We start from the raw sequence: 27,051 nt of genomic DNA on the forward strand, positions 1-27,051 counted from the left end.
AAAATGTTATAACGTGCATAAGGGACTATCGGACTTTCTTTTTATATCAAAAAAATTTCAAAAATTCAATTATTAAGCACCTAAGTACGCGAAAACCACTTTTTTGAAAAAAAACTCATATGCAAGTTTTCGCGGTGAAGGATTTATTTTTCGACTCTGAAACTTTACAAGTGTTGTTAGATGAGTTGCAAAAACATTTTGTGCGCTAAAAACACTTAATAATCAACATTTTAATTACAGTAGGTACATATAGTTTTAAGTATAGTCATTTTAGCATTTCACGATACACTATTTCTACTCAATGAATGTTGTATTGTTGGTTGTTTTTGGAAAATAAATAAGTGAATTATGATAATCAACACTTCATTGTTCAGTTGCAGACTACTAAAATATATCAAATCCGAATGATCCATTAACAGTTAAATGTCTTTATAATTTTAAATTATACAATTATAATTATAGGTATACTATTTCTGCGAACATGCCATGAGCATAGATTTAAAATTCGCAAAACACTCCTTTCCCCGAAAATTTCAATTTACATGGAGATGTGGGCGCGAAAGTGACTACTCGCTAATATTAAATAATTTTTTACTTTTCATAGACCAGTAGACTTGTAGGGAGGATTGTGATCTAAAAATTAATCCAAACTGGGACGGATATGAACCCCTTAATCCGCATTTCCCGTGAGAACATTGCTAAAGGAAATGTATATCGAGATCGAATTCATATTAACAACTGCACCTTACCCCATGCGGAGTGACCGACCGTTAAATCATATACGTTTATAATACACACGCGTTTATGCAAATACGACGATATTCGTGTAATGGGCATACTTATTTCACGCCTTTTAGAATGGGTTTCGACAACATACAAGCAGTAGCTGTGTGGACTAATATGGGACTACATCTGTGGTGATTTTATACGGTTCACTGTCGGTACGAGACAGCTTACACGTCTCTCTTATGCATATCGTGAACACTACCGCCGATCGCATCCGCCCACGCTCGGTAGCATAAAAACGAATTAATAAGGCCGTGGGTCGCAACCATCACTTAACACAAAACCGTCGAATGTCGATGGCCTGTACCGATAACCAAGACGAGCTACAAACATATTAATATATCGGCCACTGATTGACAATAATACTATATATATAATATTACGTCACGGTTGTAACGAAGCACATTTATACTAATAATAATATGCGCACAACTAACGTATCTAATACGGCACAATTACAAGGTGACCTGTCCGCGTTTGCACTGTGAGGATGCGCGATTTAGGCCTGATGTGTCGTCCGGAAAAAGTGCATATAAGGGCCGTATTGACAACGAAACTGATGTGTTACCGATAAAAAAAAACTCGGCCGACGCACAAACGATTGGTATATTGGTGATGAAAAAGCAATACGAACACCATAACGAATAATGGTGCATCGTCGGGCGGCTATGCATTTCACGCACCAAAACGATACATTATGATACCAATATACACTCATCACTCAATCAACACTAACTGATTTATATTAATCTATATCATGAACTAATATATATTTTATATATATACAACAATTGTAACATATTATACCTGTTACATTTTACACAAGTACCTCCTATGTATATTAATTTAATAATTTAATATTCTAATGTTATATTATATAAAATAATGTGATCTATTATAACTTATAACTCACCAGTCACCGACTCCATAAGGGTTTGTAGTAACTTTACCTGTACAATAAGTTACTTTCGAACACTTCCAACGAATACATGATTTATTTATTCTTAAAATGGTATAATCACAACCATATTTAATAATTTAAGATTTAGTTTATAGTTGTTTAGTTTTGGTTCTTATAGTGTATTTCAGAGTGTAAATGTAATGTAATTATTAATGTCACCTGCGTCGTTGAACGTTTTCGTGGGTCCAAGCTGCTGACATCCGTCATTCAGTTGTAAGTTCACACGTAGTGTGTATAAACAAACAAATTCATACACATTTCAAAATGTATAATGAAAAATATGTGATTTTGATAATAGAATAAAAATATTACTTTTACTTTTACTAGGCACATTTTTCAATACTGTTGCTACTTGCTACCCCTCTGGCTATGTACCTATTTAATACTTATTGTGCTTAATTAATTAGTATTTTTTATTTTTATCGTATGTTGGCTATAGACATAATTTAAAACGTAAACTATATTTTATTCATATTTTATATTATAATCTATAATAAATAGTAATAAAATAATATTAAGCTGGCTAAATAATGTTTGTTATTAATTTTCTTTTAATATAAATATAAGGAACTAATAAACTATTTATTATAACTCCATCAATACACCTACAAAAAACTTATCATGTATTATTACCTATATATATATATACACGATACATCAATACACCCATGTATACAGACATACAGTATTGTGTGACACAAACGTCGTCGAGAAACGGCCCGCGGGTTGAAGATATAAGTATGACGTAAAAGTTTAACTACCGAGAACAACAAAAATAATATAAATATATAATACAATTTATTGAATAAAAAAAAACAGTATTGTACATCGACAAATGTTCTTCGAATCAAACGTATACGTGTACGTCAATTATATACGTGTACATTAAAGCAATAACAATAGAATAAATATCACGTACATCGATCGGTGTCCGCTATCCTATGTGCGAAAATAAAAAGAATGAAGAAAAACGTCCGGGGGACTGCAGTTTGTCGGCGGTCGTACGGTGAAAAAATCGTACGCACGGCTTTCAAAAGACGCAAACTAGGTACGCGAATACGAAAAGAACGTGTTGGAAAAAACTCTGGAAAAGTCTTAAGATCCCATGAAAAGTGTGTACATAATAAATAATTGTTTAATATTTTAAGTTTTAATTTTTTGTCCGAGAGGGGGGATTTTTCCGTTCGGTGTGGGGGAGATGCACAGATAAGGTTCTAGATTCTTCTTTTTCTTTTTATTATTATCATTTTTATTATTCTTATTCCTAATCTTATTATTATTATTAATATTACTATTTTTATTATTATTATAATTATTTTATTCTCATAATAACTTTTATTTAAATTGTGCGTTTATCGGCGATTGCACTATTGGGATTTCTACGGTTTCTTGTTATCTGTCACAGAACACGATATCGGTCCTGTGTTATCGCTAATGAACCGAGTATAAAAGGCCCTGCAAAACGACCAGCATTCACAGTCGCTGTCTTTCCTCCGTCGTAGCAAGACCCACCCCGGGCAGACTTGCGCGACTAGGAAAGGCATCTTGATGTCTTTATTTTTTGATCTTTAACATATTATGTTGCCTGCACATTACATTGCTTGTACTCGTATTATTAAGTAGTGATTTTATATTTTTATTCATACCTATTCGCAGCTCTAACATTTCCTTAGCTCAAGCTCTAATATGCTCAAACAAAATTCGACCTTGGCCTATAATCTAAGTCTGACACCATTCGGGCAGTGCATCAGTGGTTGGTTTGTGCGCGAACACTGATCGTCACAACTGTATTAAATATTTGCGTTAATGCATATTTTATTTTTTCTGTTTCCGTGTTATGTGATAAACAGTCATTCGTATAGGAATACGTTATTCGTAAGTGTTCAAGTATGTTTCCCAAACAGAACGTATATTCGTAAAACCCCGTTTCCCTGTGCGTATTGTCATTGACGACACGCGCAGGACTACGGCTGGTTACGTTCCGCAGAAATAACGATTCGCGCGTACGTCAGATCTAGTGAGCAGATGGCACAGTTCCAGTGACTCTTAAGAGTTCCGCGTTACGGGTGTATCGCTCTCGTTAGAGCTGCCCGTCTTGTGTGCCACGGTAATGATCTGACAATGCGTGCGATTCGATTCTGATCCGATTATTCGGTGGCTGCGATGTCGTTGAATGACATACGAATATGTTCGAAACATTGTACACATTACAAAAACGTTAATTTTTTTGAGTGATTGTAATTTATAATAATTCTTTATTTTATATTATTTTTTTTTTTTGGTAATACATTTATCCACGGTAATATAGTTAGATTTGTTATTTATAAGCACCAAATTATGATTATTTTTTTTATAGATTTCCTATGAACAATCAGCAACTCAACTATGGCCAATCGCTGTTACAAAGTAAATAGTAAAATTTTTTGAAAAACCACTCATGGATTTTGACATATCTTTCGACGGTTTCTTGTTATCTGTTACATAACACGAGACCGGTCTTGGGAAATCGCTAATGAACCGGGTATAAAAGGCCCTGCAAAACGACCAGCATTCACAGTCACTGTCTTTCCTCCGTCGTAGCAAGACCCACCCCGGGCAGACTTGCGCGACTAGGAAAGGCATCTTGATGTCTTTATTTGTTGACTTTTAGAATATTCTGTTGCCTGCACATTATACTGCCTTTACTCGAATTATTAAATAGTGATTTTATTCATATCTATTATTCGCAGCTCTAACATTTCCTAAGCTCAAGTTCTGGTATGCACAAACAGGATTCGACCTCGGCCTTGTTTCGCGGCTTATATAAGTCTGACACCTTTCGAGCAGTGTTTGGTATATTGCGTTTGCGCGAACACTGATCGTTACATCTGTATTAAATATTTGCGTTAGTACATATTTTTCATATTTCATTTTTTTTTTCGTTCCCTTATTATGCCATAAACAATCACTCGTAGGAATACGTTATTCGTAAGTGTTCAAGTATGTTTTCCAAACAGAACGTATATTCGTAAAAACCCCGTTTCCCTGTGCGTTATCGACATTGTCGACACGCGCAGAGGTACGGCAGGTTACGTTCCGCAGAAATGACGATTCGCGCGTACGTCTTATCTAGCGAGCATATGGCACAGTTCCAGTGACTCTTAAGAGTTCCGCGTTACGGGTGTATCGCTCTCGTTTGAGCTGCCCGTCTCGTGTGCCGCTATAATGATCTGACAATGCGTGCGATTCGATTCTGATCCGATTATTCGGTGGCTGTGACGTCGTTGAATGACATACGAATCTGTTCGAAACATTGTACACATTACGGAAACGTTGTGTTTTTTTTTTTTTTTGGTAGTGTTTGTAGAATTGTAACGTATAATAATTGTCTAGTATACAAAATCTTTTTTAGTAATACATACATCCAGGTTCATTTAGTTAAGTTTATTATTTATAAACAATTAGTTATGAATATTTTTTTTTTTATAGATTTCCTATAAAAAATGAGCAATTAACTCAACTGTAGCCAATCGATGTTAAAAGCGAATTAGTGTAAAATTTGTTGAAAAAACATTCATAGATTTGACATATATTGACATCTTCTTCTTTTATATATTATTTTAATAAAAGTGAAAAATAGTTACGTTCACAATATCTAGGATCGCAGCGGTCGCATAGAAAAAAGCTCTAGGTGTGGTCGCCGTAGCCTAACGATTGATTATATTATAATAACCCATTTTATTATTATTAACCAATTTTTTTTTTCATAGTCGATACAAATATACAAATATTATGACTCTAATAGGTTATAGGTATATTTTGCATCAGAAAAAACTGATGATTTACAAATTCACTACATCTGCAAATGTTGCGTTTCCACGTCCTCCCCCAATTCAAGCACTGACTCAACGAACAAAAACCAATAGGATTATGTTAAGCATTTATAAGTTTACGAAATAAACCAACATAAAATATATATTTTTTTAAATTCTTTTAAATTTTTAATTAAATGTATGACAATATCATCCGATTGTACCGTGTCCCTAAAAATTTCCGGCCGAGTTCCGCCGTGTGCTTGTCTATGATTATACAGGTATATCTAGCATCGTTTATTTATATTATACACAAAATATATGACGATGGGTCCGATGGGATGGACCGAATATAGAATGTTCGGGTTGACTGTGCGCATAAGCAGACCTCGTGATACACTTCAACCATTCGCCCATTCGCGTCCGAAACAGATCTGTCACCGCCGATAGAAAAATCTGCAAATATATAACAGAAATGAAATCATTATAATAAACTGACGATTACTATATAAATTATGACACGCGGTTAACAATCGTTATCGACATTTGGACAGTAACGACGCACATATTGTGTGATATGCAGTCGTAATAATCGTTATTATTATATTATTTTATTGGTCACACATAAGTACATTAATAGAACGGTGGCGATGTACACTTTTTCTCTCGTCTTTTGGTGGATTTGCCTATGTTTGGATTACTGTGACGCTAGGACGGTGGTTATCGCTGTCGCTGAGTGACGGACCATACAGCGGCTATTGTTACACACGTGGACCACGACTCGGCCCCAATAGTGATGACTGATGACTATACGTTAACGACGACGCGTTGAAGGCAAAGACGGTACGGGGTGAGTTGCTTGGAATACAAATGTCAGTAGTGTCGACTCAGCAGCTATTATTTCCGGGTACGGTGCAGCCGGTGCAGATGACCTGCAAGATCGTCGGCGACAGGACAGAGACAGCGTTACCGACAGGATGATGGTTACACAGTATCAGGACCGACAGGACCTGTGCGCTGGCTGTCCCAGACTATTTGTACCTATTTTTCCTCTTTTTCGAATTCTGACGGCAGAGTCCTGTCCGTTCTGTCCTCGTGCAATCGCCGTCGTCGCAAACTATATTATATATATCCGTTCGCCGTACCTGTACGTGAAGGTCAAGACGCACGTATAATTAAATGTGCACGTGGTAATTTTCTGGCAAGGAGAAAAATATATATAAATATGTAACAATGTGATCAGTGGCTGTTTGATTTTAACAAAATCTCATCGGTGTTCCACAATATGACAAGGTGCGGTAATTTTTTTTATATTATATTTTTATTGTTCATTATAATTTTAGTTGTTTAAAAAGATAATAACATCCCCGAAGAGTAAACACAATAATAAAAAAAAGTAATAGTAGTAATAGCATGCTACTTTTTAGACATTTTTCCTCTGCAGGGTTTGGTTAAAATATATTAAATACAAAATATAATACCTTAAAAACAAAATTAAAAATTTTCTGTGTTGTTTTTGTTTTTGAAAAATGAATCGTAAAACGAGGTCATACGCAAAATTAAAAATTGTTTGCGTTTACTATAGGTAAATTATATGAAAATACACCTATATCATATTAAATGAAACAGAACACCTACGACTCTTGAACCAAAAATTAAAAAACAAGTGTTTTTTGTGAAATCGTACACATTAAGCCTCTAAAAACGTTGCAATGTGCATAAGGGACCGTCAGATTTTATTTTTACATCAACAAAATAACGAAAATCCAAATACTTAACACCTACGTCCTTTAAAAACCTCTTTTTTGAAGAAAAAAAACTCGTATGCAAGTTTTTGAACTGAAGGATTCATTTTTGAACTCTGAAACTTAACCGCATTGTTAAATGAGTGGCAAAAACATTTTACGTACAAAAAACAGGATATTATCGATATTTTTTTTTATATTCTTGCCCTGTTCACAATTTTCAATGATAAAGGTTGATAAATATTTAATTTTTATTTAACAGTTAATATTTAATTTTAATTATTTCCATAAAAATAAAAATAAATATTATTTATATTTATAAATAAACATTAAAAAATAAATATTTGTTGTTCATCATTTAATAAATAATAATTTAAATTTATTTAATACGTATTAGTTAAATTATGACTAAATGAAATATACTGAATTCAATATACATTAAATATTTAGTAATGATTAAAAATAAATATTTGTTAAAGTTAGTTAATATAGTGGTATAATAAATAATTCAAAACATATATTTAAGAAATATATACATTATTGTATATAAATAATATTAAAAATTAAGTGTTCGATTAAAATTAAAATTACAATGTGTCTATAATATAGTTAGGTGTGTGAACAGGGGTGTCAGAATGGGCAGTTGCCGCTCTTACATAGTTTGAGACCATTGCCCCACTTCATTACCTTTAGCGAAACATTAAACAAACAATGTTGTATAAACTGCAAAATTTCAAAATGTTATAATTAAAAAATTAATGATTTGCGTCAAGTTCTGACCACCAACTTTTTATTATAGGTACCAACCTAACTATACAAGTTAAAAAAAAAAAAAAACAAAACCGCAAAACCAGGATTTTCCGGTAAAGCAGAAGTCTGAAACATACTACATTATTATTGTGTAAGCACTATATCAATCTGTTATCAATTAGGTAGTCGGAAAAAAGCGCCAGAAAAAATCTCCGATATAAAATAAGGTAAAAAAAGCCACGTACCGACCCTTTTTCATACGAATTGCGTGCCGATAATATTTAACAACTACACTAATTGCGTCCCGATAATATTTAACAACTATACTAATTGCGTCCAATATAAATACATTATTTTCCTTCCCATTTAATACAGACTTAGGACTGTCAATAGCAACATAAAATATTATATTGCTAAAGGTAGGTTAAAAATATTGTTTTTTATCTTTTCGTAATTATTATGTACATCAAAAATATTGTTTTCGTCGTTAAATATAAAAATAATAATTAAAAAAAAAATTCCAAAAAATATAAATTAGGTTATAAGGTTATAGTTTTCACATGTTATTGTAATATTATTTGTGGCTCGGTAAAAATTTGAACGATACAGTTTTAACATAATCAAAACGTGTAATTTCGTTAAAGTCGTATTTCATCATTTGATTTCTTAAAAATTGTTGTTTTTCACATATTTCACGTCTTATTTTTAACGGCAATCCCAATCAAATTACCCGCCGGCGGGTCAAACGCCACATTGATATGTATAACATATGTATAATGTATATACATGCAGCATTCCGAGCGCATGCCGATGCAAATTAATGCGTCCCGTTTGGTGTCCGTGACACGATGTCAGTGATGTAATTATGTCACTACAATATTTTGATATATTATAATAAATAAATATGTACCGTCACCACAGCCACAGTCAGGTCATATAGATAATATACATATATGGGTCTCGTTCAGTACCGTCGTGTCACCGCGACTAGACGTCGTCACTCAAAAAGACATGCTGACCATTATTGGCTGCGATAGTCACTAGCTATAATCCCATAACACGATGTTTGATTAATTTTTTTTTACTTTTACAATATCTTGGTGAGACGTCTCCGACACCGACATTGCATTTTTGTACCACCGCAAAATGCCACTAGCGGTTTGGATCGACTTCTATTCATCGGTCGCCGTATTATTTTTATGCGTCCCCGCGATTGCGTTCGGCTGCTGTTCGTCAGCGTCGTACGTAAACGTCGTACACCGGGCCGTTTTAGTATTGACGTGCGTCCGAGCGTGCCACCACTTCATATAGCAACCTACTCGGTGTTAAGCGCTTCAGTATACGTTTTTAATATTTGTATCATTGTAACCGGCCGGCTTTTTCGCCGGTTGTCGTTACCTATTTGTACGTGCAATGCAGTACATGTAATCTCGATCTGACTATAAATATCGTTACATATATATGATATGACGTTTCGTGTCCATCAATCAGACGGTCGCATTATTGTTCCGTAACGATTAATTGTCGAGCTCTCGTGAATTGGTAACAATTGCCATAACTGCTATTGGTGCAGTCGTCGAGGCAGCATCGTTGTCCGCTCTGGTACCGCTAGCCCACCGTCTTGCCGTCGCCGCCGGGCCGCGCGCGATTGTAAAAGGCGCGTGTCGTTCGGCTGGCCGCGCCATGCAGAGGGGGTCTAACGCGTCAATATAGCCGAGCGTGCGACACCCGCGGTGAACTCGTCACACCACGGGGTACCGGAGAACGTGCGTTGGTGATTTATCGCCTGCAAACTCCGTAGTGCCTCCTCATGCGGTAAAATATCGTTATCGGCAGACGGTGTTAACGTAGAAACCAAGTATAGAACAAACAGCACTAACGCATGCTAGCACAGTCAAATGAAAAAAAAATTGAGAATTTCCTTTTATAGTGGAAACGGACCAATTTTAAACGAATACATGCTAATTAGTAATTTTTAATAATCAATATTGAATAATCAAATAAAAATATATAAGCCAAAAACCATACTGCATATTTTTAAATTTATTACTGCACATTCAATATTAGCTACTGCACACAATTTTAGGCCCTGCATTCCATGCTAGGTTCGGTTACTTAATCTGCTTCTCCGTAACTTAATCGATGACATCTGTTAGGTTAACCTTTCGCAATGTAACGTTGAAGCGTGCATAAGGGATCGTCGGACTTTCTTTGTACATCAAAAAAATTTCAAAAATCCAAATATTAATTACCTAAGTACGCGAAAACCATATACTAACTCATATGCAAGTTTTCGCGGTGAAGGATTTATTTTTCGACTCTGAAACTTTACACGTTTTAATTACAGTAGGTACATATACTTTTAATTATAGTCATTTTAGCATTTCACAATACATTATTTCTACTCAATGAATAATGTTGTATTGTTGGTTGTTTTTGAAAAATAAATAAGTTAATTATGATAATCAACACTTCATTGTTCAGTCGCAGACTACTAAAATATATCAAATCTAAATGATCCATTAACAGTTAAATGTCTTTATAATTTTAAATTATACAATTATAATTATAGGTATACTATTTCTGCGAACATGCCATGAGCATAGATTTAAAATTCGCAAAACACTCCTTTCCCCGAAAATTTCAATTTACATGGAGATGTGGGCGCGAAAGTGACTACTCGCTAATATTAAATAATTTTTTACTTTTCATAGACCAGTAGACTTGTAGGGAGGATTGTGATCTAAAAATTAATCTAAACTGGGACGGATATGAACCCCTCAATCCGCATTTCCCGTGAGAACACCGCTAAGGAAATGTATATCGAAACCGAATTCATATTAACAACTGCACCTTATTACCATGCGGAGTGACCGACCGTTAAATCCTATACGTTTATAATACACACGCGTTTATGCAAATACGACGATATTCGTGTAATGGCACACTTATTTCACGCCTATTAGAATGGGTTTCGACAACATAGGTACAAGCGGTAGCTGTGTGGACTAATATGGGACTACATCTGACACACGATGTCAGTGATGTAATTATGTCACTACAATATTTTGATATATTATAATAAATAAATATATATCGTCACAGTCAGGTCATATACATAGATAAATATACATGGATCTCGTTCAGTACCGTCGTGCCACCGCGACTAGACGTCGTCACTCAAAGACATGCTGACCATTATTGGTTGCGATTCACTAACCATAGGCGTGCGCAGACATTTGTGGCAGGGTGGGCTAAGTCAATAAATATTAAGAAACCTGAACTCTGATGGAAGAAACAATTAAAATGTTACATACTTTAATTTACCAACTCATAATCACTCACTATTTAAGGCATACATCATTCATATGATTAAAAACAGATACATATTTTTTTTTAATTAAATAAGAAATATTGTAGTTGCCAACACAGTTTAATACAATTTCGCAATCTGTAATGGTAATATGACATAATATGTTATCAATTTTATTTTTAAAGACATTTCATTTATTATTATTTATTATTATTGTGTATCAGTTATTTTTCATCTACCTATTTAATGTTTTATGATTTTTGAAAAATCAAAAATCGTTATGTTTAGAACATGTGTTACTATGTATACAAATTTTGGTACGGCTTGCAGGGTGTGCCACGGCCCACCCGCCCCCCCTGTGCGCACGCTTATGCCCCTAACACGATATTTGATTAATTTTTTTTACTTTTACAATATCTTGGTGAAACGTCTCCGACACCGAAATTGTATTTTTGTACGATCGCAAAATACCACTAGCGATTTGGATCGGCTTCTGTATCAGTCGCCGTATTATTTTTATGCGTCCCCGATTACCCCAGGACAAATGCCTGCAACTGGCACCTTTTTCATACAAAAACCCATAATACCATATAAGGTAATCGACAATTTTTATTCATGGACATCAATACGGAAAAATTATATATTATGCTCAATATGTAAATTATTTTTTAACGTCTGATAAAAAAAAAAATTAAACTAATATATTATGACGAAATATAATATAATAAGCACTATGTACATATAAATACATTATACTTACTTACTAATAATAAAAAATGTAAAGAATACAGAAATGGTATAAGTAATAAGTACTTATATACTTATATTATTTTAATCTATAATAGCTAAACGAAATAACTATATAATAATTATCAATATTTCAGTTTTAAGCATGTTTTTCAGTTCATGGTTCTAGTTCTAAGTTATATTTATTTAATATTTTCAAAAAAATAATATTGTGTAAAAATGTGTAAAATTTTAAAAAGCTGTTTCGCCGGCCCTGGATGTGATAACAACATTACAGCTTTATAAGAAAAAAAAAACTTGAGATAAGACCACTGAAATATTAAATAATATGTATTCTGTGGACTGTGGTGATAGCATAGATAACATGATATGTAACATAATCTGTACTCGATCGGGCCGGTTGCTGCTTAAATTATAGATTAACTTTTTCACTAGTGTCTATGATGTTAAATATTTTATAGATTAACTTTAATTTCTAAGATTTTTGTGTTAAAATTGAGTTTCTATTGGTTTCATAAAAAATGACGTTGTATCATTTTGGTAATTGTGTCACTTTATTATACGTGCCACACTATTTAACGTACAAATACGCAAATCTGTGAGTAAATTTAATACATATCCGGTGTTGGTAGTTTTAATTTTTATTTTTTAGATCTGAGTATGGAGCATTTTGGAAGTGCATACAAGGAGGTATTATCTATACATTTACCCAACTGTGCAAGATGTTGATTTTAGCAACGTTTTTTCCGGCTAATGAGGCGTCTATAACCACATTGAGTTTAACGGTAATGACATGCAATATTAATAAATGTATAAGAGTTCCATTTAACTCTACATTCGTTACTTTTTTAGAATTTCCTCAAAAGCTCCGTTGATTTAGCAGATATTGCTGGAATCTATGTTATATTGCAAAGCATACCCGGCAAAGGGCATGCTAAGGTAATGACAGCAGGCATTGGCTGGGCGGGTGCTGAAATATTATTGACCCGTTTTCTGCTCTTATGGGTGGGTGCAAGAGGCACTGAATTTGATTGGAAGTACACACAAAAATGTCTGGAATCTAATATAAATTTGGTGAGAAACTTGAATAATAATTAATAGATAAAAAGTGTATGAAAATTAAGATAAAATAAGCAAGCTTTATCTTTGCAGTTATGAAAAAAATCAAATATAATTCTTAATATCGAAGTTATATAATACAAATTAAAAAATAATATGTTTTTATATTATATTAATGAACTTGTAAATAATAAACTGCAAAATTAACTTTAAGAATAGGTCTCATCATAATATATAAAATGTTAATTGTAATTATATAATTTTATTTTTAGATGCATCATATAATGACTGCTGCATTAGTTTGGTTATGGTCCAGACACGATTTATCCAAATTACAATCAAAATTTTCACCATTTGCTGCGGTTAGCATTCTTCTGTTGCTGTCTGTTTACCGTTCAGTGGTTATAGACTCTCTTGCTGCTTGGCTTTTAATTGATCCCTGGTCAATAATCGCTATCAAAGGAGTTTACACAATTGTTTTAGGTTTAATCATGCTAAAATATTATACTAGACTTTCGACATTAATTGGAATGTATTAAAACAAAACAAACAAAAATAATTAAATAAATATTCAAAATAAAAATATACACAAACTTTAACTGTATTCTTATAACTATAATTATTTTGTATTATATTTATTTTATACTGATAAAAAAATGAAAAAAAAACATATTATATTAAACATTATATAGTTGTATTCATATATTATAAAACTTCTTATAGTTCCAGTCAACCTAAATCATCTGAAATAAATTTTAAATTTCATTAAAATCAAAATATAACTACTAAATATCAATTGGAAAAAATTAACATTATCAAATTTTGAATAAATATATAAAAAGACTTATATATATATATATATATATATATATATAAATATATATGTAAATTCTATTTAAAAATTAATTTTACCATAGTTCATGTATCGAAAATTTGCCTGTGTATTTATATTTTTAACATTCATACTATACTTTGGCCTAGTAGGGAATGCACTGAATCAGAAGATTTTTGGTTGAAATGCGGTAGTGATCTCTTGTGGGTCGGAGTATATATAAAAAGGATTATAATATTGTGTAGAATAGTTGTCACGGAAATTAATATTAATTCATATTTAATGTATCTATCTTGAGAAAGTTTCATGACATTTCAGGCATATAAGAAAACATAACCAGCCATCCACTCTTCAATTCCTAATCTCACTTTTTTCTTCTCTGGGTACACAAACTCCTCTAAAAATGTCTATGATAATTATTTATTATAACTACGTACATTGTCTTCATTCTACTAACTAATTGTTAGTACAGCAATAATTGTATAAATGTATACAGCAATGATTTAAAGAATCCATTTAACTAAATTTGTTTAATATCACGGTTAATTTACCTATTATTAAATTTTAAATTAAAAATACTACTAAGCCTCATGGTTTTTTTATTTAAAAATAATAAAATAACGAGTTATTAACATTTAAAAAAAAGGAATTAAATGGATTCTTCAGAACCTACAATTTGCTATGTTATGTGTGTTTGTAAAACGGAATCAACCTATGTGAATGTAGCTTCCTCTTAACAGAACTTGAAATTAATAGCACTTACACAAAATATAATATAGCAATAAAAATATAGAAAATTGCAATAATTTTATGTGTTTTTATTATTGATGCATAGGCGTATAGCTAATTGCTATTTATTTTTATCTGTATTTCATAATAATTTACAAATGCTATAGAATTCATGATCTGGTTATTAATAATAAACGGTAATATTGTATAAATAAAATATACTAAATACATTAGAAATAATATGTCAACAAAAAGTACATTTACAGTCTTAAAACTCCTAAAAATGTACTTTAATTTAGTTTATTTTTTATATCACAATTAAGTAATGGATTATCCAGTGATTCTTATGAAAATTTAAAATCAGATTATGATATGTTACAGTAAAACTTCCGTTAAAGGTTACCTCTATGTAACGGTTAGGTTTTTTGGTCACATCAAGTGTTATGTCGTGTATTGTCACCTCTATAGGACGACCACCTCTAAATAGCGGTCATTATCTATAGTCCCTTCGGTGACCATTAATTGGAAGTTTTACTGTATTATCGTTTAAAAAAAGGAAAATTTAATATTTTTTAAATTTAAAACAAATTGAATTTGTTTTTGTTATATTCCTAAAAAGTATAGATTAAAAATACTCTAAAATTTTAAAACCCATATAAAATCAAAATAAATGGTTTCAATATGCACTTCAGATACATTTAAAACTTTGAAATCATCGTGTCAGACAATACAAAATTAATGAAATACAAAATCTAATAACTATATTTAAATAATATATTATTTATATATGTTCAATTATAAAAATTTAAATCATTTAATTTCAATTTGTGTAATAAATAAATTTATGTTGTAGAATAGGCTATAATACAAAATGATTCTTTTATCATAAAACACTCATTATTTCAAAAAGTATTCATGTTTTTGAAAACGTTTTTTTACATAGTTTCAAGTTGTTGAAAATACTACGCTTTTATTAAAAATTATATTTTAAATATTTTTTATCCTTATATTTTTTTTAAGTTTTTTACTTTTTTGAATGACAATATAGAGTTTAAATTTCATATCCCAAAGCAGAATAATTTTCTGAGTATTTTGATACATAAAAATCGAATTTAGGGTGAGTAGTTTATGAGTTACATGTATTTAAAGTTTAGACAAGCGGTTTAGTGGACAAACATTTTGCGGGGTAACCCCGTACCACTCCACTCTGTTTGTCAAAACTTTAAATGGAATATGAAATTTAAACTCTATGCTGTTATCCAAAAAAGTAAAAACTTAAAAAAATATAAGAATAAAAAATATTTAAAAATATAATTTTTTAATAAAAACGTAGTATTTTCAACAACTTGAAACTATGTAAAAAAATGATTTCAAAAACATGAATACTTTTTGAAATAATGAGTGTTTTATGATAAAAAAATCACCCTGTATAATTATTGAATCTATGTATATAAACTCGTTATTTATTTTAAAAATCTGACATTCTATTTTTAATTTTGGATTCACTAATTTTTAATACTTAAATCCAGTATACAAATATATAGAACTCACATGACTCAAATGATATTGTTGTTCTGCTATCCTTAGGTGTCGTTCTCTGTCAAGTCTATTTTTAACGACACACTATAAAAAAAATTATATTAATAAAATTTCAACTAATTCTGTTTCTTTATAAAAAATTTCATTTTTATCAACATTAAAAACCTTATAGTTTACATGTCTTGTCTTCTAAAATTAATTAGTATAAAAATGTATGTAAAAATAAAAGTTTATATAAGGAAATAAAAATAATTTAATATATACAGAAAACTATTTAGTACACGAAGTGATGTGCAATGTGTAATTTTTTACTCATTCTTTATTAACTCCTGTTGCTTTTTAGGATTAATATATTACTCAAGTTTTTTCAAGTATTAATTATTAATTATTTAAACTGAAAAATTAAACCTTAAACTTACTATGAAAGTACAGAGTTTTGTGAATCAAAGTTATTGAATTAAATTAACTTGTATTGCAATTTACTATTCTTTGAAAAAACAATAATGAATAATGATAATAACAGATAACTGATCAATCAGTTTCAGTTAACTGTAACTAATGGTTCTTGATCAAACTAATCATGCTTATAAATTATTTAATCACTTATACTTGATTTATGTATATACAAGGATTTTATTTTAAAATAATATTAGTTAAATAAATTTAATTCAAATGTTATTCGATTATTTCTATAAGGGATGAGGAATCTCAAGAGGAATAGGAAAAAACTCGAGATATCATAAACTTTGAAATGTTAAGTTTAATTAAAATTTTTAAAACAATTAAAAAAATTGGTAAATTTTGATATAATACATTTAATCAATAACTATACTGAATGTACTACTTAATTTTTTGTTCTTACCGTAATAAAAATATTATTTATTTATTCAAGATGACAAAAAATGATTAATTTTATTTTGAGTTGAGCAAAATGCTATTAAGTGTAATGATTGTTTCAATGTAGTTCGAGATAGCGACGTTCGACATAATTAGAATTTACTGTATTATCTATTTAAAATTTTTAAATTTGTGATATTGAAATTAAAATATTGAATGATGTAATTTCTATAAATATAATATCATTGTATTAATTATTAACATAATGAGTACTTATAATTAAAAAAAAAAAGAGGAGAAATAAGTAACTGGTTTGCTATATAAAAGGTCTACCTAGTCATTGCATGAGAAAAATGATTTTGAGTAAAGACAGTCTATCAGCCTATATTACTAGAAAAATAATTTAATTTACTATTAATATTACAGTAGGTAGATCGTAGATTTAATTGTTGTCAAAAACATTGCATTATTATATAATGAATATTTAAACGTTATAATATGATATTACATATAAATATAAATACATACATTAAACATACTCAAGGTTAGTGCAATACAAAATTTAAAATATTGAATTCTTATATTTATTGATTTATAATGAGTACAATTTTAAAGAATGATTTTAATACTAGTTTTTTTTTATTCCTTTGAAATCCGATAATTTATAAAAATGTATTCAGTAAATAATTAAATTGTTTTAGATACAAGTGACACAACTAATACATAAATAGATGTTAATATATTTTTTTTTTTCAAAGAAAAAGTAAAATTGCATATTTGGTCATTTTTAAGTGCATAAATGTACACATATTCAAGTTAAATATCCTTGCCCTACTTATAAATCAATACTAATGAACCATAGAACAGCATAAATTAGTTTGTTGTATAAATTAATATCAATCTTAATATTTTGAAAATTTTGTTAGGGCTTAAAAATAATATTAAGAGGAACCTTGCATAAATTGTTTAAGTTATTTTTGGAAGAGGTTACAAATAATGGAAAAAACACTTTTAATCTGAACCTATAGAGCCAAAATCTATAAAACAACATGACTGTTAGCCGACACCAATATAAGGGCCGAACAAATTTATGAAAGAAAATTATATTCAACTTATGGATTATTAAATTGATAATAAATATAATGTTAAAAAAAGCTAATAATGCTTGGTGGGTACCATTATGTTATATGGAAAGGTAAGATTAAATGATACAATTTTAATTTTCAAATCACAATAAATTCATTATTCAGGCAAACAATTAGTAGTTAAATTTTCATGACCATCTGTATTCTGTATATCTGTCGTAATTTATATATTATATAAAATTATATACTTCACATCTAAAATTTAAATTTAAAAAAAAAATGATTGTAATTTATTTTATAAAATAACTTTAATTTATTCTTGTTGTTTATATAATATATATACATATCTATATTAAAAAAAAAAAATAATTAAAAATAATGACATAAAATAAAAACAATAATAAAAATTAAACAACTAATTGATTTTATGGTGATTGTAAAATGTAGTTAATACATTTTTAATTTTAAAAATTTGTCCACCTATTGTAATTTTAGCTCTTTATGATGTCGGCTATATGAAATTCAGCTAAATAGAGTCGGCTCTTTGATAATTGGCCAAGTAGGTTTAGGATTTATAAATCATACCCATTAAAAATGTATCTGAATGAACCTTAGTAGACCCAATTTAAAACAACTAAAATATAAGATTTTAAATTTTTATGTAATAATGAAATATATATTAAAATATTTAATATTATATAAATTTACCATTCTGAGCTTTTTTTTATTTGGTTGTTGAGACATATTTAAAGGTTCCCATATTTTTATAGTTTTATCCAGACCACTAGTTGCTAAGGTTGGTATATGTGGATGTGCTTCTAATACATTAGCCTAATAAAAAAAAAAAATGATAAGGAATATAATTTTCAAGGTAAAAACGTCAATCTTACACATCCTTTTTTATCAGCATGTTTTCTTTGGACAATAGCTTCAGTTTTTTTATCCCATATAAAGATAAATCCACAATCTGATCCAGATACTACATAATCGCTTCTTGGACCATAAAAATTGACACCTTTGACTAGAATAATATATTAAAATAAATTAGATTTTAGTAATTTATGATTAATTAATATTTACTGAAACAAATATATGAAAATAGTCACTAAAAGGATATAGGGAAATTGCTGGTAATAAAAGAGTCAAATGTTAAAGCATAAAAATTACCACTTTATATGAACAACTATTAATATAATTTGTTCTACTAAAATAAATTTAATACCAGTCATTCTATTTAGATGGCCACTATAACTGTGTAATACAGAATTTGATCGACCATAAGTATCAAATAGATAAATATCATCTTCACTATAAGATGCTAAAATTTCAGTTCCACAATAGCTGTACACAGCAGATGTAATATGAGATAAATAGTGAGAAGGTGAGGCTGAACTTGAAACCTCGTATTCTTCATAGTCAGAATTAACATTGTCATTTGCAATAGCACCAATGTCAGCAATATCAAAAGCATCATTGACAGCTCCATCAACAGCACCATCATCACTGCCATCAACATCACTATTATCAGTGCCATTAATAGCACTATCATCAATTTCATTAATAGCACTATCACCAGTCTGTAGAAAGTTATTTCAAAAATTTAAAAATACTGAAAAGTTTAATTCAATTATGTTAAGTATATCTGTTTAATTTATTTACTTTTTCTGGTTTAGTATTTTTAAGTTCACGATGGAATAGTTTAACTGGATCCACAGTTAGTTTTCTTTTGTCATACATTCTTACATATTCATCATCACCATTTACAATAAACTCAAATGGATTCATAGGATTAATGTCAATACCATATAGATGCATAGAAGTTCCATGCACATTTTTGATATGTAGTATACTAATAATCAGAATAATAGACACATAAATTATATTTTTTTTGAATAAATAAAAAATGTATATTTCTTACTTGGTAATTCTTTCGTTTTCATTAATAGGAGATTCACGTATATCTATATTTTTAACGATTCCATCATCTCCACAACTAAGAACTACATATGGTATTTCATGATGTACACCAACTTTATTGCAAGAGCTTTCATGTCGTGCTATTATTTTGCTATATATAAAATCATAATTATTTACAGCAGACAATACAACTAAGCCATCCCGTCCACTCGATACAATGTGAGTACCTCCCTGTGTAGTGAGAAATTTAGTCTACAGAAATAATAATTAAGAGTTAAAATCTTATATAATAGAACATAATAAACTGAAAAATTAATTTACTTGAAAAATATTCCTAGTATGTAAACTACTGTAATTGAGTAAGCACTTTCCATTTGACCAATTCCATAAACATATTCTAAAATCATCTGATCCACTAGCTATAATTTCACCAGTTTTATTAAAATCTAGTGAATTTACACATCCTTGATGGCCTTTTAGTTGTTTACTCAGTTTGAGTTTTTGCACACCAACAGTTGATTGATAGAACTTATAACCCCACTGAGCGCGGCGGTTATAATGGCCAATTTCTCTAAACAAAATCTAAATTATTTTATCAACTAAATATAAGACATTTACCTTATAACCTGTTATATAATTCTCTAGGAAGACACCAATAATTGGATTTTGAACGAATGGCTTTCATTTTATTAATATGCCTTTGTTTGAATAATTTAAATGTAGATGAATTTCTCGAACTACAAGATGAATCATTATCTTGACAATCAAATTCATCTGAAGTGTTGTTTAATGATGCTTCACTCTAAAATGATAAAATGATAAAATAAAAATAAAAATAAAATAAATTAGGTAAGAACTTTGAAAACTTACATCACTAGATGTAGAATCAAAATGACTTAAATTAGGAATAACATCACTATCTGAAGAATCATCTGTTTCTAGGCCTGGACTTTCAATATCATGTTCATAATAGCCATGAGGATAACCCAAATAATGGTTGAAAAAAGGAGATGAATTGTTATTGTCACTATCTGTTGATGAATCTGAGTCCATATCAGACATATTTCTATGGACATTAATAATTAATGTATAAGACTGGTAAAAGAATTTTATATTAAATTAGACATCTGTTATATTATACATTTTATTACTTTTATTTTTATTCTACCACAATATTTGCCTGTAATATCATATATTACATTCAAGGTAAGTATATATAATTATTTATATTATATATAAATAAAAATAAATAAATAATAACACTAAGATTATCAACAATAGGAAGAAAAAGAGATGGAGTAAATCCAAATATTTTAAAAACATGAACATGGACTTTATAATCACTAAAATCTTATGCTAAATAACCTAATAAATATTGAAATATGATCTATAATATGGCATAAGACAAATAAAATAGGCAAAAAATTTTTTTTTTTGTATTAATTATTGTTTGTAACTTATTAGATATCTAGGTACCAGCGTCGTGTTACCCTACAGGCAAAATAATCAGGTGATTGGAGCGGTAAATTTGGCGCACTTAAAAAATAAAATATATTTATAATATTATATTATAATTTGAGACGGGGGAAAATTTCCTGCTTATAGGCAACAAATAGCTTAATCCACCACTGCTAGTTACCTAGATATATTCAAATTTATATTAAACTATAAAAAAAAAAAAAATAATTGATATTAAAATGAATTTAATTTCAATTTAATTTTTAAAACAATAATATTTATAATTATCTGAAAAACAAATATGGGTTATTATAATCTTTTTTGTTAAATTTTCATTATAACTTCCCTTATCACAAAATTTAAAAGAAACATAAAATAAATCAGATTGTTAAGGTGAATTAGCAAAAAGAGTGAAACTGTGAAAATGGAATTTAAAATCTAAATTACTTACAACATGCAACATAAAATTTTATACATGGAGCATTTGATAATAAAATAAATTATTAGATAACTTTGCTATTTTTATTTATATTTTATAATTACAAGTAAATACTATATAATTCAAGCATTTCTAATATCTATTACTAAAACATTACTAACAGCTAGATAATAATGTAAAAAATAATAAGAAACTGAGAAAATGTCTTTTAAGTATGTTATTTTTGGTAATAATTAGATTATTATCTACAAATACTAAATTATAACTGGGTTCAATAATTAACTCTGTGCATGATACAAGTTTTTATAAGTTAAAACAATCATTAATTTATTTTAAATAACTTTATATTTGTTAAAAAACTGCAATTTTTAAATTCATTGACATATAAACTTAGGATATCTCATATTTGTTTAGTGATCCAAAAAGTTGTTTTAAAAATATTATTTAAATTAAATTTTCTACCAGAATAAGCACTTAGTATTATCATGGTCAGTTCGATTTTAAAATATTTTACTAGATGACAACAAATAATTGTTAGTAATATTGAAAGTAAAATCACATTTTATTTTATTTTTAACACCAAGGTATTTCAGTATTTCAGTATGTAGAAAAAATACAAATTTACATTTCTAATAGATATTATTAAAATACAATTTGAATTAACAATATTACTTACACAAGATGATAAATAATAATAAGCTACAATATTGTAAAAATTGTTATTTGAGGCGAACCCAACTGTAGTATTGCAGTAAAGGCGATTTGAATTAAATTTCAAGATAATAACATGTATCACCACTAAAAATTGTTCTCAACAATTACGGAAATCTAAATCATTACATACTGCAAGATCAATAGTATATTATAATAACGTAAACGATAGGATAATGATATTAGTGTAATAGTGTATTAGGTACATCTCAATTCTCAACGTCCAAATATGTTTAAATATTTAAAGTTAAAACGTAATTCGTACATAAACATAGTACATACGGTGTGAAAAGTTGAAAACATAATAATATTTTATTATGATGATGTTAGGTCCTATTATCTTGTTCACCAATCCTTCATAGTTCATATCATACTATCACAGTATCACAAAACGGGTCATAGGCTGTTGTCCGAAAATTTATTACTGCGAAAATAAATGTTCATCATATACTACCACAGAACGACATTATAGCATTATACCACAATTTTATTATACTGATGTAGTGATGTGTTAATAATATTATATTTTTATACGTTCACAGCCTCGCAGACTTATATAGTAGTGGTTACGTTATACCATTGATTTTATAATATTATATAAAAATCAATGGTTATACTTATACGTATTGTAATAGTATTATAATTTGTTAAATTAGTAGGTGGGTATAGCCCTGACGCCCAATATAGGTATTACTGGTATTAGGACAATTAGGTAGATACTGAAGTAATATGAAATATGATTTATATCACGTATAGATAATTACTGACTTTAGTAAAAAGAATATCCTAAAAATCGATAGCTAAACATACACTTTCCGGAAAGTTGAACTCTAAACTTGTGCTTGTTTTTAATATTCTATTCGTACACATTAAAGTTGTTAGTGTAACTACGAATTAAGTAGGTTGTATAGCATAATAATTTAGTTAATAATCTAATAATTATATTGAACGAAGCCATTTTAGAGATAGGTATTACGAAAAAATAACCTCATGTGACATTATACAAAATATATTATTTAAATACTAAAAAAAAAAATGTTTTCTGGACTGAAATTGTAATAAGTGTACTTATAATAATAAATTATTTTAATATTTTATTAAAAATAAAAAACACACTACATGCACGATGCACACTGCAGTTCTGCGTACACAGTAGATACACAACAGTACCACTAGTCTACCACGTATATAGGTAACTAAGATACTATAAGTCATATATAATATGTATTATTTTTTTATAATATTTTCATAACATTTTTTAAATATTATAAGCACTGCGAATTAACAGATTTTAGCCTGTGTAGATAGTAGATACCTTTCTTATCCATTATGTATTTATGTCGGTTTTTATGTGATGTTGTACGCCGTACGGTCAAGCATTAAAAGGCAAAAGTACAAAACGCAGACATTTTGTACGGTGGGGTAAAAATTAAGATAGCAGAACTTGGTACTATTATATACATAAAGTATATATATAAAATATAAATAAGTCGTTAGAGCATTTGTTTGAAACGAAATTCTCCTTAAAAAATCATATGAAACAAAAATCCAATGCTGGTAACAATATTAAACTATTCAATTTATGTGACTACCTAGCATCAAAAAAGAAAATAACAAATTTCGAATTTTTAAATCCCCTATCTTATTATAACTATATTATACACTAAGCTGTACCCGCGCACTTCGTTGCCCGTACAAAATGCATCCGTGTTAGTTTGATTGCCTAATGCTAACATTTAATGTGAGGATAAAATCTATTTTTTGTTTTCTGATTTGGTATATAGATGATAATTCCGACATATACCAGACATATCAGTTTTACATAAATGTCCCACCCAGCGTTGCATTTTTTCAATTGATTAATTTATTATGTATCATTCGTTAAAAATAATCGGTTAAATATTCGCACAGCTCTAACGTTATACCATTGATTTTATAATATTATATTATATATATTTACATAATAAAGAGGTAATATATTGAGGTCATTAATGGGGATAAAAACTATCATATCTGACATATCTCATGACGAAGACAAATTAATGGAGTTGCTAGAAATTGGAGACAACCCTGACACGGAGTCCTTAACTTTCGAAAAAGTAGATAAATTTCGGTATTTAGGAGTTATATGCTGAGTGCTAAAAATGATTGGTCGAAGGAAATAAAAGTGAGGATCTCAAAGGCTGAAAGAGCAGCATTTGCCTTAAATGAGTTCTTAAAATCAAAATAATTTTCAAAGAGGACTATAACTAGACTATATATTACAGCAATAATAAGGCCGACGCTCACCTATGGCGTGAAGCTTTGACTTACCACCAGTACAACCGAAAGAAAACTTAGGACTTTTGAAAACAGAATTTGGAGGACAATATGTGGAACAACTTATGATAACATCAATACAACTTGGAGAACTACAAAATGAATTGGGAATTGCTCAATTGCATCAGTTATCAGATTTATAAGAGGCCAAAGGATCCAATGGTTAGGACACGCGATGTGGAGAAGCCAGGATGATATAAGTAGAACAATCCTAAATTGGAAACCAATGAACCAATGGGAAAGAGACCTCGAGGGCAAGGGTGGATACAAGGCGGAGGGTAATGAGGGCACTTGCCTACCCCCCGTTCACAAAATTAAGTATCATATATTCCAACAAAGTTTTTTTTAAAAATAGATTTTTTTTTTTTTTAACAAAATTTTATATTACGCAATCTGTTACAATTAATGAACAATAAGCTTAAGTGATAAAATAGAACAGTAGACAGAGAAAGACAGAGGGAAGAGACCACCCATCGGAGGTACTTCAGTAAAAATAGATTATGACCTTTTTTTAGTTGATAACTAATAAATTTCCGCCCCCCCCCCCCCCGTTTAGGATCACTGTATCCGCCCTTGCTCGAGGGAGACCTATGAAAAGGTGGCTGGATGTTGTGGAGGAAGACCTTGAAAGATTGGGAGTACAGGAGTGGAGGGAAGTAGTTCAGGACCGTGAAAAAAAAAATGAAGGGATATTGTGATGGCGGCCAAAACTCTTAGAGAGTACTTAGTGCCAGAGGAAGAAGAAGAAGACAAAATTACACACATTGATCATAATTTCATCAAAATTGGTTAAGTAGTTTCGGAATGCAACTAGAACATCAGTATCGTTTACTAGTTTTTCGAATCCCATTTTGCCGAAAATTCCAGGTTTTTACACATCAGAGCTTTTTCTTTTTTTTTATGGACTTTTTTAATTTTTTTTTTTTTAAATTGTCAATATAATTGTATTCGTTAAGTCAAAAAGACCTTGTATTGGGTTTTTTAACCTTAGGTATAAATCACAAAAATGTTATGAATTTTCAACTTAATTCCTTGCAAATTTTCGCGATATTGACATATTTCATAAACATTTGAACTTTAAATGCTTGTTAAATGCAAACAAAAATTGTGACTAACGATTTTTGATTTTTTTTTTACTACGATAAAAACAACTTATAATAAACTGTATTAAATTATTTAATTTTTTTTACTAACCTTATGCTATACATAGTTCAATGCTTAAATTATTTCATTTATTTTTTATGATTTCATGATTTTATTTGAATAAACAAACAAAATTAATATTTTAACATTTAACGAAACAAAATTCTATTTATGCTTCGGCAAAATGGGGCCCAAATCACCCAAGTTATATAACATAAAATGTATCTTTCTGTAAATACCATAAAAAACTAAAAATAAAACAGTAAAAATTAAATTAAATTAATTGTTTAATTAAATTTTAATTAAACATTTTCAAAAAAACTTTTATAAAATAAATTTTTTTTTTTTTTATTGAACAAAAAGAAACATCGGCTAAATTTTTTAATTGAGTGTAAAACAATATTTTATTTTTTAGGGAGGTGGTGCTTTCTTTGCCTCCTAAGGAAAACTGTTAGTGGAATAAACTAATTAATATCCATTATTATAAATATAACAAATATAACTTGATAATTAATTTGTTATTTTTATACACTATTACAGCTGAATGGTTTAATAATTCAATTCAATTATATTTTCTTTTGATATTTATATTAATTTATCATTATTATATAAAAAAAAAAAAATATTAAGACTAAACACTCATTACCGGCCCTTCAACATTTTCTCAAATGTTCGACTGGCTTATCCGGCCATGTATTCCAATTTTAAAGTTTTATATATTTTATTTTATAACATTAGTTTCTACTTTTGTTAATAGCTATGAATCTAGATTAGACGAGGTAAGCAAAGACCAAAATGTCCTGATTGAAACTGTGCATTGCATATTTCACTTTAGTGTATACAAAAATGCATGACTAGGGTTGCCATTTGCCCGGTTAATGAAAGAGGAA

General features: G+C 29.3%; 2 protein-coding genes across 6 annotated transcripts; one reads left to right on the forward strand and one right to left on the reverse strand.

Annotated features, from left to right (window-relative positions):
• Positions 1 to 5,803: 5,803 nt before the first annotated feature.
• Positions 5,804 to 23,010, reverse strand: LOC132931964 (DDB1- and CUL4-associated factor 8-like). 5 transcript variants are annotated; one of them, XM_060998088.1, is made up of 11 exons: positions 22,665 to 23,010; positions 20,962 to 21,157; positions 20,718 to 20,893; positions 20,413 to 20,662; positions 20,093 to 20,343; positions 19,834 to 20,023; positions 19,397 to 19,751; positions 19,065 to 19,195; positions 18,883 to 19,005; positions 16,265 to 16,336; positions 5,807 to 5,994 (listed from the first exon to the last, which is right to left on the reverse strand). In XM_060998088.1, the coding sequence occupies exons 2-11, from the start codon at positions 21,151 to 21,153 to the stop codon at positions 5,845 to 5,847; spliced, it is 1,890 nt and encodes a 629-aa protein (XP_060854071.1). In that variant the 5' UTR covers positions 21,154 to 21,157; positions 22,665 to 23,010; the 3' UTR covers positions 5,807 to 5,844. The 5 variants fall into 5 exon arrangements, with proteins under 5 accessions (XP_060854075.1, XP_060854071.1, XP_060854072.1 ...); XM_060998089.1 differs by lacking the exon at positions 5,807 to 5,994 and adding an exon at positions 13,666 to 13,895 and having other exon boundaries at positions 22,665 to 23,009; XM_060998092.1 differs by lacking the exon at positions 22,665 to 23,010 and having other exon boundaries at positions 5,804 to 5,994; positions 20,962 to 21,154.
• On the forward strand, positions 12,447 to 13,839 carry LOC132931965 (BOS complex subunit TMEM147). The gene is made up of 4 exons (XM_060998093.1): positions 12,447 to 12,691; positions 12,746 to 12,878; positions 12,946 to 13,167; positions 13,425 to 13,839. The coding sequence occupies exons 1-4, from the start codon at positions 12,615 to 12,617 to the stop codon at positions 13,689 to 13,691; spliced, it is 699 nt and encodes a 232-aa protein (XP_060854076.1). The 5' UTR covers positions 12,447 to 12,614; the 3' UTR covers positions 13,692 to 13,839.
• Positions 23,011 to 27,051: the final 4,041 nt, after the last annotated feature.

This window comes from Rhopalosiphum padi, chromosome 1, assembly GCF_020882245.1.
Source record: "Rhopalosiphum padi isolate XX-2018 chromosome 1, ASM2088224v1, whole genome shotgun sequence".
NCBI classification, from domain to species: Eukaryota; Metazoa; Arthropoda; class Insecta; order Hemiptera; family Aphididae; genus Rhopalosiphum; species Rhopalosiphum padi.